The sequence below is a fragment of the Euprymna scolopes genome, chromosome 42 (genome assembly GCF_053919585.1).
Source record: "Euprymna scolopes isolate OS-2025 chromosome 42, ASM5391958v1, whole genome shotgun sequence".
NCBI classification, from domain to species: domain Eukaryota; kingdom Metazoa; phylum Mollusca; class Cephalopoda; order Sepiida; family Sepiolidae; genus Euprymna; species Euprymna scolopes.
Genome location: NC_136523.1, coordinates 30,144,840 through 30,162,411, shown reverse-complemented (window position 1 = coordinate 30,162,411; position 17,572 = coordinate 30,144,840). Strand labels below are relative to the sequence as shown.

Genomic DNA, 17,572 nt, shown 5'->3' with positions numbered 1-17,572 from the left:
ACAATCCCCCACTATCGATATCCATGACTATGATATCGATTACAAGGGAATAGCCATGTTTGCCTAGAGGTTTGCCTTAAACCTCACTTAGGACTCCATAAACGACTCCCTCTTTACTTTCCCACCACGTACAGAAACCAGATTATATGATGCGATCAATGGTTCTTCCTATGCCGTATACAGGGTGAACAGAAAGTCCTTGGACTATTTTTAGTTTTAAAATAAAATATTGTTAAAATCACTTTTTCTCTTTTCGAATAAAGTAAGTATTTAGTCTAACTATTGATCTAATTATTTTCAACAAAAATATTAAAATAATTTTGTTTAAACTTTCAGAAAAATGAGCAAACGAGAGGCCATAATTCAGCTTCATTGCGCGGGAAGGACAAACTCAGAGATTATTAAGCTCTTGAAAGTGGCTAAATCCACCGTGTACCATGTTGTGAACAGATTTAAGAAACTTGGTACATCTGAAGACCGTCCTAGGAGTGGAAGACCTCGCACTGCTCGAACAAAGAAGGTGATTAAAGCTGTCCGAGAGAGGGTAAGGAGGAACCCGAAGAGATCTGCAAGACAAATGGCTAAAGACATGAATATGAGCGTGACCTCGATGAAAACCATCGTAAAAAACGATCTCCAGTTGTCCCCCAACAAGATGAGAAAGAGACAGTACCTCACACCTGTCCAAAAGCACAAGAGACTTGAATGAGCAAAAATTCTTCTTGGAGAACTGAAGGCTGGCACGGCAGAGCGAGAGATCGTTTTTTTCTGATGAAAAACTCTTCACAATTGAAGCGACTGTTAAAAATCAGAACGACAGAGTTTACGCAAAATCTTCAGCAGACATTGATGACTCCGTGAGAATAGTTTTCCGCCTAGAAAAGCCGTCTTCCCTCGTGGTGTAGGCTGCAGTCTCCAAATCTTGGAAGTCGCCTCTGATTTTCGTGGAGCAGGGGGTTAAGATCAACACAGATCGCTACATTAACGATATTTTGGTTCCAGCATTTGAAGAGATGAAGAAACACTTCAAAGACCAGCCTTTCACCTTCCAACAAGACGGAGCACCATCCCACACCTCCAGAAAAACTCAGGACTGGTGTCAGCGTCATTTTCCAAGATTCTGGAGTAAGGAGATGTGGCCGCCTGCATCGCCTGGTTTGAATCCCATGGATTTTTCGGTGTGGTCTTTGTTGGAGGCAAAGGTCTTTTCTGTTGCTTATCCAAGTGTTGATGCTTTGAAGACATCTCTTCTGAGTGAATGGGCTAAAATACCTCAGGAAACGCTGCGTGCCTCGATTGGTAACTTCAGACAGAGAATCGAACGTCTAATCGAAAGGAAGGGACATCACATTGAAAATAAATAATTTGAATTTATTCTTGGTTTCCTAACTTATAATTTTCATTCATGTTTAATTTATAGTTTTGTAATTTTATATTAATAAACCACTTTTGAATTGGTCCAAGGACCTTCTGTTCACCCTGTATATCATAAAAAATCTTGGCACCTCATGTAATAGCGACCATTTGAACAAATATACGCTGGAAAAAGCAGATAAAGCTAGAGCATTAGTAATTGATAGATCGAAGACTTTTGATCTGACATGAAAGTCTTTTCAGAAAAAAATAATTTGTTGGATATTACTAGAAGAATATTTAATAAAAGATCTTTCTTAGCTAAAATTAAGATCCAGGTCATTATTGATGCCCTCACTACTAAACATGACGTTAATGCGAGTATCCCAGTGGTCAGTACGTGAACCTTTATTATTCTTGATCATCAAAATCGATCTCCCTGTTAAAATCGTGTCCGTCTTGCCTCAGGAATTATTCTCTGTTCCCCATTTCCCTTGAATTCAAATGGAATGGAATCTTGCTAAAAACACCCAACATCAAATAAACACGACGATTTCATTCCAAATATGATTTGGTGGAAGTGAACAAAGGCAAAATTAAGAAAAGAAAACATGACAAGCGAAAATTGTATTTGGAAGTTGACTTTTGATATGCTTCAAATTTAATCATTTTCTCATTTCTTTTGGTTACAAAGACAAATTATGAATTGAGATATCTTAGTAAATAAATGAAACAGTGAATAAAAACGTGCAAAACAAAACAAGAGACAAAATGTTTTCTTTATTGTTTTTCAATTAAGAATTTTATTAACGAACATAAATTTATTTAATTTTGCTTCATTTTGTTTTTCGACTGCACAAAACGCTTGCAAAAACCTAAAATAAAAACAATAATTTTAATAAAAACAACCAGTAATACAAAAATAGTAAACCAAACGTCAACAGCCAACAATTGAAAAGTTGACAAATCGACTTGATCAAGGCGAAGATGTTTTCCGCCATATTTGATCACGTGTTCAATGGCCGACGCAGCTCGTTCAGCTGCTATCTCTGGTCGACTTCGATAGATTTCTGATAAGTGTTTGATATTTGCCGTGTATTTGGGGTCACCGAGGACATCAAGTATGCATTCTTGGAGTAATTCTTCGGTCAGATCAGCAAGATCGAAAAATCGACCAATTTTTAAATATCCCAATTTATGCGAATTCATGAACTGGTCAGCTGCTTGTGGGACACAGACTAAAGGTACGCCGTGGTCTACTCTCGAACATTCCATTATTACCACAATGATAAATTATGAGTTTTGTGTTTGGGTGGGCCAATGCATCGTTTTGGGGTAACCACTTTGTCATTAAAACATTTCCTATTTCTTTTTCTTCATCGGCTTTCCAGAAAATTTTCTGTTTCAGTTTTTGAAATACAGACATAAAAATATTTTTCAAATTTTCGTTGAATTTAAATATTGATCCAAATGACACGATGATGACTCCATGTTTTGCTTCGTCAAAGAATTTCTGAATATTTTTTGGTAAAGGTTTTGGAGGTTTTACTGTAAGTCCACCAACTTGGATTAGATTTGGCATTGATGGTTTTGGATAGTTAAGAACTACGTCGGAATTTTCCAGATATATCTCGGCTTTTTTGGAAAGTTCCTGTAAGTTTTTCCAGCTGAGTCCTGGTGCAATTTTGGAATAATCATAAGCCTCTAAAAGATAATACGTGACAATATTGGTCATAATGTGGGTTACAGTATTAATCAGTCGTTCATGAAAAGCCATGTTGGGTGTATATGGTGTAAAGACAGACGGACTTACTGATGTCGATATCGGTTGACCAGCGTCCAATGACATAATGACCGAACTGATACCAGCGAAAGGAATCGATAAATTATATGGAATTAGTAAGTTGCATTTTATAAAAAAAAGATAATCAACAATTGCAAAATCGAAGTTTTCTTGTCGTAATTTCTCGAGACCGGTTGTGTTATTAACTAACTGAGCGCAAATCGCCTTCCTAGCGGCTTGCATGTAATTGAAACGCGAATATCTTCCCTTCGAAGTAACTTCAGTTATCTTGTCAAGTACTTGCTTCGCATGATACATTGCATCTTGTCCATATCTTATGCTTGGGATGACTGGGGCACATTTGCTGGAATCGAAGTCATCAGGAAAGTAGAATTTGACCTGGTGACCACGTTTCACCAATTCTACAGCGACTGTGTTTGATTCAGACACATGACTATGAGCTGGCATTGGGACGATCAGGATTTTGGCAGCGTGCACTTGCTGTTGGCAATGAAGACTGAAAATTGCCAAGAAAATACAAACGGCAAAGCTGAACATCATTGTGGGAAAACTGGAGAGAGAAAAAAAAATACCAGGAAATGAAACATAGTTCATGCTGAACATATTTTACTTTGAAAAATCAATAAAATACATTTATTTCGTCTAACAACTCTAAACGTAATACAAAAACATAATAATTTAGATTTTTAAAAATCATCTTTACTCGAAACAATCCAGATTACCATTGAGGTTTATTTGAGCTATTGTGAATAAGGGACAATGTGCAAAGGCACACTTTAAATAGAGAGTTGAGCAGCACGATGTCTGTTCAAATTACACTCAAATATCTGCCTGTTAATATTGTCGAGGGAACAGAACAAAGCGGATTCCAAAGTTTAGCAGGTCACGTGAAGAAACTTCACATCAGGGGAGATCAACAATGAAGGTGTGGGTTTTTGCTGCTTGTTAGTCAGGAGTATTTACATCGAGGGGGATACCAGTTGTGCGAGTTCATCCGAGCACATTCTATCAAAGTAATTGTAAAAGAAGCACAGGGATTCAAAGTTGCGGCGATGGGGAACGAGTTTCAAATGATTCTCTTTTTGAGACCCTGACGAAATAAAAAGTAAAAGATGGTTGATGCATTCGTTCAACAATATTTTATGTATGAATAAATAGTAACTATTTAGAGATATAGTATATTTTTAACACGATAGAGAGAGCTCTCATTTTTTTTGCAGCAGCCTTAGCAAAGTTCTCTACATTTTTTGTTCCAATTCATGTTACCTGTGAATGTTAGATCCAGAAATTAGAATGATAAGCTTTCGCCTAAAATGTTATTATCCATGGCAATTGGGGCATGGAAAAGTTCTTTGTAATTTTTAAAAGAAATGAACTTTGTCTTAATATCATCAAATCTTACAAACAATTTACATCTCCACAAGTTCATTTACTAAGATTTCTATGTATTTGTTCCAATTCATGTTACATGTGAATGTTAGTCGAGGAGTTTGAATGATGAACCATTATCTAGAGTGTTATTCATGGCAACCGATTGCTGGAAAGCTTCTTTGTAATGGTTGAAAGGAAATTTGTCTTAGTAGCATTAAATTTACATTCCATTCCTCTATAAATTGCATTCTTTTTTTCTAACGTTTCAGACATTATCTGAGATATGTGCACAGTCACGTTTACCACAGTTTTAGAATAGTACGTGTCATCATTAGAAAATATACTCATCTCGGATACAATTTCATCAGTTCTTTAAAATTGTTGAAGAAAAGGAGTTTTGTCTTAATAGCATTAAATGTTAATATACCCATCTCGGACACAATTTCATAAAAGAGGTCGTTTAGGAACAATAAAGCTATAAGCATCAGTTCAACATTAATGTCATGTTGTTTGAATGTATTAATGTCATGTTGTTTGAATGTATGGCCATTGAGGACAACCTGTATGTTTCTCTCGATTTAATTATGTTAACTATTCGTCCAGTAATTAATTTTCATTTCATACCAAACTTTATCAAACGCTTTTTTTATTGCTATTTCACCCCAAACAAGACACAGTGCCACTTTGATAATAGTGGAATACTTGATTATCGACTCAAAGATTTTAATGAAGTAAAGGAGAAGCTAAGTGGCGATAATTCTTTTACCAAAATTCTTGAATGCTGGTACCACAGAATCAATTTTTCAGCTATTAGCGAAGCAAGATTCGATAAGTCATTTGTTATAGAGTTCGAAGAGAACAGAGCTTGCTCAGCAGAGCATTTATTTATTAGTATAGCAAGGATAAGATCAGGCGCCTTGGAGGTGTGTAGGTTTTTTGATACTGCAGACATGGAAGGGGTAATCATCAAGTGTGACTTCTGTCTACCATATGAAATTTAGGAGGGAGTTGTTTATGGTATCTAAGGTGGAGTTAGAGTCGACGTTTTCGACAAGTATGCAACACCATGGTTGTTGGATAGTGGGAGAATTGTTGGTTGCTCATTATTTACAAAACTATTATAAATTTTCTAGAAATCGTTCCTAATTTCTGCAACCCAATATCGTTTCTGTTTATTTCAGCATATCTTCACTTGGTCTCGACTATTACACTCTGACAATGATTACTAGCTTCTATAATTTTTTGCCTATTTGTATCTGACTTATGGCGGTTATCGTAGTACGCTTTCTGCTTTTTTTCACAAATATGGCTGCATAGGTTGAAGTAAACTCTTGGGGAAAGCGAGGTTTGCTGTAGAATTTTTGTGTGGAAATACGTTTCAATATCTACTTGACAAATTTACTTGCCCAAGTTGCACACTATTCAGCAGGAGGAGAACATATATTACCTCACGGAGCATTAACGGTAATATGTACCAATATAACAAGGTGATTAGTGTTGCTGAGTGGGCTTTGGGCATTCATCATACAAGCCTCATGTAGTGTAGTTAAGAGTAGATCAAGAAGCGAGGCTTGATAATCATCATGATCTAGAAGGCGGTTCGGGACAGTGACAGCCATATTCCATTCAATTTCTTAATTTATATATATTTCCCTACATTCATCTGTATATCGCTAAGTGTAAAAAAGGAAACTGAAGCGATATGCGCGTAAAAATTGAAATTGAAGCGATGTACGCGTAAATGAAGAGAAATTGGGACCGATATGCGTGTAAATAAAGAAATAAGATAAACATTTTTGGTGGTTGTTTTGCCCACCACATTCATAGGCTCGGTTTCTCGAGCTACATAAACAGACAGTATCTAAAGGAAGTGTTGTATCCATACTGTTACAAACTTAGTCAAGGAGTTTAGAACAAGAGAGAGAGAGAGAGAGAGAGAGAGAGAGAGAGAGAGAGAGAGAGAGAGAGAGTGATGGTTAAAGGATGTTCATTGTCCTAACCAGGAAGCAAGGCCAAGCACGAGAGAGTCCCTGTGATGGAATCTCTATGCCTTGTTAACAAACAAAGGAGGAGGACAAACGTCGGGTGATAGCAAGGTTGACTATCTTGGTCTAAAGAAAGTCTTCTTCCTGGAACGATTTGGAGCCAAGTCCTTAGTACTCTTCATAAGCGTTTTAACTTTCAATGAGACACTGGAAAGAAATTCGAAGCGATCTGCGTATAAATAGGAAAATTCGAAGCGATAAATTAAGAGAAATTAGGAGCGATATACGTGTAAATAAAAGAAACCATGAGCGATATGCGCGTAACTATGGAAATTGGGAGCGATATGTGGAGATAAAGAAATATTGAACGATATATGTGTACATAAATGGAAATTGTGATCGAAAGCAATGGAAACGATATATGTGTAAATAGATGGAAATTGTGGGCGAAATGCGTGAAATAAAGAAATTGTGATCGAAAGCAATATGTGTAAATAGATGGAAATTGTGATCGAAAGCAATATGTGTAAATAGATGGAAATTGTGATCGAAAGCAATATGTGTAAATAGATGGAAATTGTGATCGAAAGCAATATGTGTAAATAGATGGAAATTGTGGGCGAAATACGCATAAATAGGGAAATTGGGAGTGATATGCATGCAAATCGGAAAATTAGCAACAATATGTAAATGGAGAAATTGAAAGCGATATGCGTGCAGTGCAGAGGAGACCTGGGCAGGTTGATACAATTTAAATATCATAAGTTCGCTGAATCTGTCCGTTTCTCTTTCGATCCATGTTTTATGAAGGCCGACCTTCACCCGCAACGGAGATTGCGCGGGAAACAACTCACGCGTACGCTGGAACTACTCGGTGTGAGTTGATTCAATAAGGTTAGTAACATTCTAATCACCTCTCTTAATCTTTATAGTGGCGCGAATTTCTTGCAGGCAAAGTAGGCAAGCTATTTAGTGTTAGCACAGCGAGAAAATAGTTGTCTTTTATTGTGTGGTGTTTATTTGCTGTTTTGCAGCAACCTACTTTGGGACAGGTCTATACGGGGCAGGTCTTTGGGGTAGGCCATACGGGGCAACACTCTTTTTTTTATTATTTGAATTTTTTTATTTCTAATTACAGATGGTGAGAATGTACAAAAGAAATACTGAGAGGGGAAAGGCATGGGAAAGGCAGTGGATAATGGACAAACTGCTGAACAGTACAAAGTTTACGAATACATTTCGTAAAGAGCTTTTAAGAAAAAGAACAAAACTGTCGATCACGAACTGCAATCAATCTGAAGAGGATGAACTTGTGGAATAATCAATAATCGTCAACAATTGGGTTTCCGGTTGACAGTAAAACTCTTAGAAGGCTTATCAACTCGCTGAAAAAAAATAAACTGTGAGACTAACCGTAGCCCTCGGCGCAAGAGGGTCCGTGTGTGCCTGCCGTGCGGGGTGGTGGCTGATCCTGTGGTCGGGGCAGCGGAAGAAAGAGTTCCAAGATGGCGCCTGCCTGCTTTTATTAGAGACGGAATCTCGCAGGATCGCGCGAGATCTCGCGTGGATGCAAATTAGCTAGGCCATCTTGAGGAATAAAAATCGGTCCATTGGAGGTGCGAGGCAGTCGGGTTCTGACGTTCGTGGCGATCAGTACAGTGACCGTTGGGTTCCGTTAGTGACCGTTGGGTTCCGTTTCTATTCGTGCAGTCAGCTGAGCTTTGTTAATTACCTTCGCGCCGTGGCTGTCATTGTTTGTTGGTTCGCTGTGTGTTGCCGTGGTTCTTCAGTGAAACGCTTCGTCGCCCACGACGAGACTCCCCGTCTCCTACACGTCGGAAACTACACAAGTTACTCTTACACAAACAAACAAAAAACACTCACTGACAATTGGGAGACGGGCCAAATAGCAGAGAACTGGCTGTTCAGCTTTCAGAAGTAGCACGAAAACAAAATAAGTTCCAGGAGTCCAGATGCGACCAGCCGTGCAAGGGCAACCGCGTTTAGCAAAATGTGACCAAATTCTCTGTTAACATCAAGGACCTGAACGGACGTTATGGATTTCACCTGGGAGAAATCTACAATCTAGATGAAACAGATCTTCAAACATCACAGAAGACTCAAAAATCGGAAAAAAGAAATCGAAAAATTTAAATGCGATATTCGTTTTAAGAATACACGAAAAGTTTGAAAGGTCGTTCTTTTAAAGTGGAAACCAAGTAAAAATTTACTGAAGTTTTGTTTGAACTTTTATAAAAAAATTATAATAAAAATTTGTTTTTTTTTTTAAATCAAACATCAAAGGTGTTGGTTATGTTTTTTGCACCAAACATACAAATATAATATTTATAATCGGTTTTGTGTTTTGACTATATTTATGAACGTTTATTTTTGTTTGATTAAAAACAAAAACGGTTGCAGATATTATTGAAAAAACAAAAAACAAAACAAAAACAAAAACAAAACGTGATGTTTGGTTAAAAAACAGTGCATAAACATATTTTAGTATAAAATTTATAATTTTGTCAAAAAGCTATTTGAATAAAACTTATATTTGTTTTAAAAATAGTTACATTATATACAGTGTTGGTTATGTATAGCTTAAAATTTGTCTGACGTCACTTCCGCTGAATGGCTTTGTAAACAAAGAAGTGCGATTCTTAACGAAAGCCGCCGTACTTATAGAGTAATTTGATGACTAATCTGTATTAATTCCTAACTGTGCATCGAAAGGATACCATAATACTTAGCTCACTGCACCTTATCATAAGAAAAAAGAAAGAAAAGCAAACAATTGTGAGAAATTCCATAACCAACGCCATTTTATTTGCCCGCCTAACATGATTTGCTAGACGGTCTTTGATTGGTTCAATTTGAATGCACCAGTTTAGTGCCAATTTTGTATTACATGTGCGTTATTTTTCAGTCTAGCAATGAACACGCAACAGTAAAGGACTCACACAGCGGTGCTCTGTTATAGAGTGTCAGGATATTACCTTCATTGAACACCATGCAGTGAGTGGGCGAAGGACATTTCTCTAAATACAGAGACAGCATAATTGCTGAACTTATTTTACTCAATGAGGATATTCTACAGAGTTCGGCTTGATATATTTGACTATGGGAAATTGTTCCTATTTCTTCCAGAGACCACGAGGTCCTAAAATATGCCATATTGGGCGACAACATTCACGCCGTATTCACCATGTACAGCATGGATCCTTCTAAAAGGAAACCCCGAACTAACATTCCCACAGAGGAATCATACCTAACGGCGCCATTTCAATGAATAGCAAATTCAGCCACTGTTTTTGCAAGGACTTACCGTGACCAAAGAACTTTCATTTATGATACATCTTGAATAAAATTTGAGTTAAAGGTATGGCTTTGTTTGTGGAGTTTCATTTGCTATCTGCAGGGAGGAAATTGTGTGTGTAGGGAAGAAATTTCTTACAAAACATTCGTTAATTACAAATTTTTCATTATGCATATGAAATCGAATTAAGATTATCACATACACATACTGCAGGTATAACTAGGTTTATTGTTGAAACTATTCAGACAAAACTATATTTCTTTTTATTTTAATATGCCTTCACACGAATGTTTCTGCTATGTAAATATATATATATATATATATATACATATATATATATATATATATATATATATAATTTTCATGATCTATTTACGTAGTTGTTAAAAATGTTTTCTTTCCGTCACGAGTATCACGTTTATACATTAATTCTGTATACTCATTGTTCCATAGCTGGCTATAACATATACTGACCCAACAGATCACGGATAGTCTAATATATATATATATATATATATATATATATATATATATATATATATATATATATATATATATATATATGTATATATGTGTGTGTGTGTGTGTTCCTGTAAATTTGTTTTTGTTTGTGTATTGATATTCATATTAAAAGCACTTTTTTCTATTTATTTAAAAAGAAAATACAACTTTGAATGGCTCGTGGAAGTGCATTCATCTGTAAAAGATCTAGCTAATTTGCATATTCTTTTATTAATTCATTTTAATTAATTCCCGATTAGTTTTTTTTTTCGGTTTTCTTATGGGATGATTATCTTTAGTTAACTATTACGTGTAATTATATTCATGCAGATATTCTACATGATTTATACTTGCATAATATTTGCGTAAAAGGGTTATAGTAAACACAAAACTCTTTCTATATATAATTATGTATGCATATATATATATATATATATATATTTATTTAAAAAAATTTGCCTACCAAACTCCTCTCTCAATCTTTGGACTACATACATGAAACTTACTATATAGGGTATTCAAAACCATGTGAAACATTATATTTGGGTTTTAGCCGGGGAAAATCGGTGCAAAAGTGTGAAATAAAAAAAAAACATGGAATTTGCCAGGTAAAGATCAAACGACGGCATTACGAATATGCATGCGTAACGTAGTAGCTATTGGCTATGTTTTAATTTTTAGCTTTGCAGCAAACATGCCTTCATAACTCAGGCATTAACGCCAAAGGAAAAAGTAAATCGTAAGCTAAACGTTTTGTTTTCGATTCTCGGTGGTATCGTAGGAATCATTTTTTTTTTTAACTTTAAATCATTACTATATATTGGGTCCAATATAATATAATAATAAATACGAAATCTGCATCAATCAAAATATTATATTTAAGCGTATTTTATGACCGGGCACTGCCGGGCGGCTTGTGACGTGACCGTCTCCGGGAGCGGTTGGGGGGGGGGGGTTGAGACTCTCGAAACACTGGGCAGATATGCTTGTTTTATTCGTTATGTATTATTGTATGCCTGGGCATCGGCATTCAACCCTGCTGAGGATTATTGATTTTATTATTTTTATGAAACCGACATATAAATTTTATAGGTACTGGCAACATATGTCACCTTGAGAATAGGTAACGGAAATTGAGGTGATGAGCTGGACATTTTGGGGCCTGAGAAATCGCTAGATCACAGGCACACACGCGGGGATTCCTCTGAGATGACGTACTTACTGGTGATTGGTCTAGGCGGTAGCCAAACCTACCCCTGACTTGACTACATAAGCGGGTCCCCATTCAAAGACTTTCAGTTGGAGCTCAGTTGGAGTTGAGCAAATCTAATACTAATTGAAGAGTCGTCGCCAACCCTCTCTTCCCAACCATCACCATCGCAAAACTGAAGGTAATTAAATCCGATTGAGACTCAGTAGTGTTTTGTCAAAATTCAACAGTTGAACAATCATATATAAGTTATATTTTGTAAATCTATCTTGATTTAACCAGTAGAATAGAATTAATTGACTCTATCTTTCTTTTGCGTGTATGAAAATTGATTCATTTCCAGTGTGACAGACCGACGAAGCAGCGACCTATCAACCCGAAGGTGAAGTGATTCCGACCAGATCGACTGAGTTCCCTGCGAAGAACGAGTACAGGTCATATTGGGGCCTGTGACCAAGGTTTGACTCGTATGCGACGAAGGAGATCGCCATTAAGGATCGCTGAGGGTTCATATCTGGTGTCCGTATATGCAGAATAAAAGATCCTGGTGAAGGATCGGGAAAGACTAAAAAAGAAAAAAAAACACGAACCACTTAAAACGGAAAGGAAAGAATAGAGAGAGTGAAAGAGAGTGAAAAAAAAAGTCATGGCACAACGAGAGACTTGAGAGAGAGAGAGAGAGAGAGAGAGAGAGAGAGAGAGAGAGAGAGAGAGAGAGAGAGAGAGAGAGAGAAAACTACGGACAACACAAAAGAAATAGAATTCTTTCTTTTTTTTTCTCCAAGAATGAAGATCAAAGACTTTTGCTTAAATCGAGAGGCACATAGAAGACGCCCATAGCAAAGAGGCTGAGGTGAGTACAATTTTTCTTTTCGAGTTCCTTCCGTTGTCGGAGCAGACGTTTTGAGAAATGCTTCTAAAAAATGCGTAGGACGAGTGAGTGGTTTAAAATCGGGGGAAAATAGAGAAAAGAGAAAGAGAGAAAAATAAGTGCATTGAAAGCGAATTGGACTTCAGTTGGGTTGAATTTAAAAGTGAAGTTTTTTTTTCTTTCTCCTGGATCGTAGTTGTGTGTTAAATCCAAAAATAGAAAAGAGAGAGAGAGAGAGAGAGAGAGAGAGAGAGAGAGAGAGAGAGAGAGAGAGAGAGAGAGAGAAGGGATAAGTAAATTGAGCGTCAGTGTAGGTGCGCTTAGTTATGGTTGTGTGATTCCAACGAGAGAAAAATGTATATTTAAAAGAGTATAGCCAGCAACATTTGTTGATTTTTAAGACTTTTATTACGTTTTAATATTTTTAAATATTTTCATAACGCGTCTCAACCTTTTATTTACCTGTCTTCAGATATTTTTAGTTAAAAGTTTGTTTCTTTGTGAAAGGTTTATGGAATTCTCGTTTGGAAATTACTTAGTTCAGTCAGCATGAGTGTGCTTTTGAAAGATGTGTGTGAAGATGAGACCGGGTGTTTTCAATTGGATTCCTTAGAGGTTCCTTTGATGGCGTCAGTATTAAGTCCATTTTTAGTCACTTAAATGTAACCAACCCATCTGCTTCCATCGTATGTCAGGCGTCTAATGGCAAGAAACACACGTTATATTTGAAAATTAGGTTTATTCAAGATAGAATTGCAAATGTGTAGGCGTTAACCCAGACAGCGAAAGTCGTCTAGGAAAAGCATGATATGGTGGGTGTTAAAAACGTTAAAATGTAATACAATCCTAACGTTAATAAGGAAAAAACTAAATTTAAATGTGATAAAATCGAAGCAATATTAATCGTGATAAGAATATCAACACTGACGACAATAATAATAATAATAATAATAATAATAATAATAATAATAATAATAATAATAATAATAATAATAATAATAAACTAAGGTAAATATTGTAGTAAAATTTAAAAAATGATTAATTAAAATGAAATATGGAGCTAATATTAGTATTCATGCCATACATTAAAATTCAAAGTTTGGAGTACCATTGTAGAAAAAGAATAAGAAAATAGTACTATTAAATAATATCATTGTTGCCAAGTGAAACTACTAGCAGTAATGAGAAGTACTAAAAATTGTAATTATATTGAACAGTAATTAAAATAAATAAAATGTAATAAATTTAATAACTGTACTAATTATAATCATTAGCATAATACTAATGATGATACGGATAAAAATAATAATAAAGATAATAATAAAGATATAAAATATTTTAAATATATATATATATATATATATATGATGAGAATAATTAAAATAGTGATATTTGAAGGATATAAATATAAAATTATTAATAAAATACTAATAGTGAGACATAAGTATAATAGTAGCATTGCTATTAGTACCGCTACTAGCCCCAGTAAAACTAATAGTAATAATAATGACAATAATGATAATGATTAGATCGTATAATGTGAAAGTATAATAATATGATGAGGAGTTATAAGGAGTAAAATTAAAATCTTAAATACATTTGGGAGAGTCTAAAAAGATGCATTAAGGTAATATTATATAACCTATTTAAATATTTATTTAAAAGAAACTATTAATTAGGCAGTTAATGTTTCAATGGAGGCTAAGTGATTTCAAAATTGCTATATTTGTATTTTGCCTTATGTTTGCATTGGAAAATCAGCTCGTTTTTAGTATTGATTATATTCCTCTATTGAGGAGAAGTGATTATCCTAACTACCTCAGATAAACACAGGCTATAAAATTTGGGGCCAGGAGTGTATGATTTAGATTTACTGATAATATTCCAATTAATCGAGAAAAAGATATTCTTAGATCTAAGTTTTTTATCAAGAGTAGTTAAAGAAGTTTGCTGGTTACTATTTGCGTTTATATTATTAAATGATGATATGTGGTTAGAAATTCGCAGCTTTATTAAAGTGGAAATGGATCCAATGGATGTGTATGTTTTGGGTGCAATCTGGTTACTGTTGCTGGGGTGTGGATTCTTTAGTTGTTATGGTCAAGGTAAGAACTGGATGAATTATTAAACATATCGTTGTGGATCGGGTTGCGAATGTTACTATCATGGAAATTGTCTATTTATATTGTTAGTTTATTCAACAAGTTTATTGGTAGAGAAGGATGCTCAAGTTCATTGCTATTTGAATGTCGGCCGATTAACAGCTGGGAAAATTAATAGTGTTGATTTAAATGGGATTTAGAAGGTATTTCGGTTACAGTACAGGAATAAATCACAACCTTATGTATACAGTTATTGTCGAGAGGGCATTCACGCCTTTTTTGGCAATTACATTTAGTTTTATTGGCTAAAAGAAAAAGAATCGCTTGGCCAACTTTAATTTGTTATTAGATGTTATAATTGTATGGGCTAATTTAGGTATTGTAGCGTACGATATCTTTATGATGGGGTTACTAAGTAAAGTGCTGTATCTATATGGATACTGTTGTGGGGACCTACACACCCTTATAATCACTAAGATGGGCTTATCCATTAGCCATATAAGCAGCAAATATAGACTGCGCAATGAGAGCTATCCGGATGTCGTACAGAGACGACTCCTCACAGACTTACTAATCTCCCTGTATCACTAACCCTGTTCTTGATATAAATGTTCTTCATATTCTCACCAGTCGTCGTGTTTTCGTACTTTCACCTTTCCCGACCCCACTACAGATACTTAAATAATTTTTCAACAATATTGAAAAACTGCGAATATTAGTTACTAGCAGATCAGCCTGGCTTTGCCCGGGCCGTATGTACTCTTAATAAATTTGTATGCATATATATATATATATATATATATATATATATATATATATATATATATATATATATATATTAAGTAATATGATTTACAATTTAAAAATTTTAAAAAATTTTTAAAATTTAAAAATCAAAATTTAATTAAATTAAAAATCAGTTTCATAAGAAGGAACAACAACAAAGTCAATTATCTGTACGATCGTTTCGGAAATCCGTGCTTTTTATTTGTGGTATACATGAAGTCACGTAGAACAATTATACATAGTTTTTTTGGTAAGCACGGTCTCCTCATCAGCAAATTTAGGAGGATTTCTATTGAATTGAAAAGACACCAAAAATAAACCTAGCATTAAAAGTAAGGCAGATGAATCTTTTGGTTTTTCTTTTTTTGAAATCAGGAACTGTATTTAAAGAAGTCATTTAGATGTTTGCTATAGCTTTTTATTTTATTGAATATTCAATAAAATAAAAAGTCCATACTTATTTACTAATAATTCACTATTAATCTCAAAGCCAAAATTATTTGCTATTAAATTACTATTACTCTCAATTCAAAACCTATTCACTATTAATCTCAAACCCAAACTTGTTTGCTACTAATTTACCATTGTTCTCAACTACACAACTTTTTAACTATTAATTCCCAATTAATCTCAAACCCAAAATTATTTTCCACTTATTTGCTATTACTCTAAACTCTAAGTTAACTTATTTACTCTTTATTCAGTATTAATCTCAAACCCGAAATTATTTCCTATTAATTTACTATTACTCTCAAAACCAACCTTATTTATTACTTGCATTTCTGCCCGGCTTTGCTCGAGCATTTTGTACTGTTCATAACTTGCCCTACGTGTGAATATACTTTTATGTAAAATGTCAAATGTTTAGACCAAAATTTGTCTGAGTAATTTCGTAGATTCAGCAGAGATAATTTTTTTTTAACTTTGACCCCAATTTTAACCCCTTAACATTTATTTTTTGGTTTCAAATCAAAATAAAATGTTTGACCCATGTTCAAGTTGCCTACATTTAAAATTTCATGTCTTTAAACTATAAATTGGTGGAGGAGTTTGGTAGAATCTGCAAAGGTCAACTCTTTAAACTTTGACCTTTTGGCAGCAAAATCCTTGCCCTAAAACATATTAAAATGCTTGCCGCATGTCTGAATACCCGTTATATACAATTTCAAATGTTTAGACTCAAAATTTGCTGAGTAGCTTGCTGGACACCGCAAAGGTAAAATCTTTTGAACTTTGACCCCTTGGTAGCTCAAATTTTCGACTCAAACCGATTAAAAAGCTCTGAATACCATTTATGTAAAATTTCAAATGTTTAGACCAGAAATTTGCTGAGTAATTTGGTAGACACTGCAAAAGTCAAGTCTTTTTTATCTTTGACCCAATTTTGAACCATTTACACTTGTTTTTAGGGTCTCAAATCAAATTAAAAGTTAGATCCATGTCCAAGGAATCTACATTTTAAATGTCAAGTGTTTAGACCCAAAATTGACGGAGGAGTGTGGTAGAGTTTTCAAAGGTCAAATCGTCAAAATTTGACACCTTGACAGCCAAATTTCTGGCCGAAAACGGATTAAAAAGATTTTCCCAAAACCCCTTATGTCAAATCTCGAGTCTGTAGACTGAAAATTGATGGAGTTATTTGGTAGGCAAATGTACACAGGCAGACAGACAGACACACACAGACATTTTCACTTTTATAGATATATAGATTACATTAGAACTGAAAGTGAGGTTATACCAAATATTATTTTTTTTCTTCTTATTCTTTTTCTAGGGATAGATTTATTTTGGTTAGATGGTTAGTTGATGCGATTGTGGATAGAGGAGTTGAAGTTATTATTGCTATTACATTTAATTCTTTAAGTTCAAGATATATGATGCGTAATTAATGAGGATAAACAGCAAATTTCTTGCTTCTTATGGTTGTATTTTATCTTCTCCGTATATTCTGAATTCCTTAAGGCGTTGTTCTAGAACATGGAGTTTGAATCAAGTCTTTCTATCGGCTGAGGGCCTAGAGATTCTAGTAGAGATTGATGGTATTATGGATTTAATAATTGAATGATGGTGATTGGAAAACTTGGAGCATATAAAATTGTAAGGTTTGTAAGTTTCAGAATTAAGATTAAGTGAGATATTTAATAGATTTTAGGTTCAATTGTTACTGAGAGCCAAAAATAATTAAAGAAATCATGAAGTTTCTTGACAGTTTTATTGCACTCCCTATGTCTGGCTCTTTTAACTAGAAGGACATTATCTCTATAGAGACCTCC

At 34.7% G+C, this 17,572-nt stretch overlaps 1 protein-coding gene across 2 annotated transcripts in view; it reads right to left on the bottom strand.

Moving 5' to 3' along the window:
• Positions 1-2,127: 2,127 nt before the first annotated feature.
• Positions 2,128-17,572, bottom strand: part of LOC145266981 (UDP-glucuronosyltransferase 2B7-like) — a 35,976-nt gene continuing 20,531 nt past the window's right edge. For both annotated transcript variants that reach the window (XM_080122823.1, XM_080122822.1), the window contains exon 2: positions 2,128-3,707. In XM_080122823.1, coding sequence (XP_079978949.1) covers positions 2,570-3,707 — 1,138 coding nt within the window. In that variant the 3' untranslated portion in view covers positions 2,128-2,569. The remainder of the gene's footprint in view (positions 3,708-17,572) is intronic.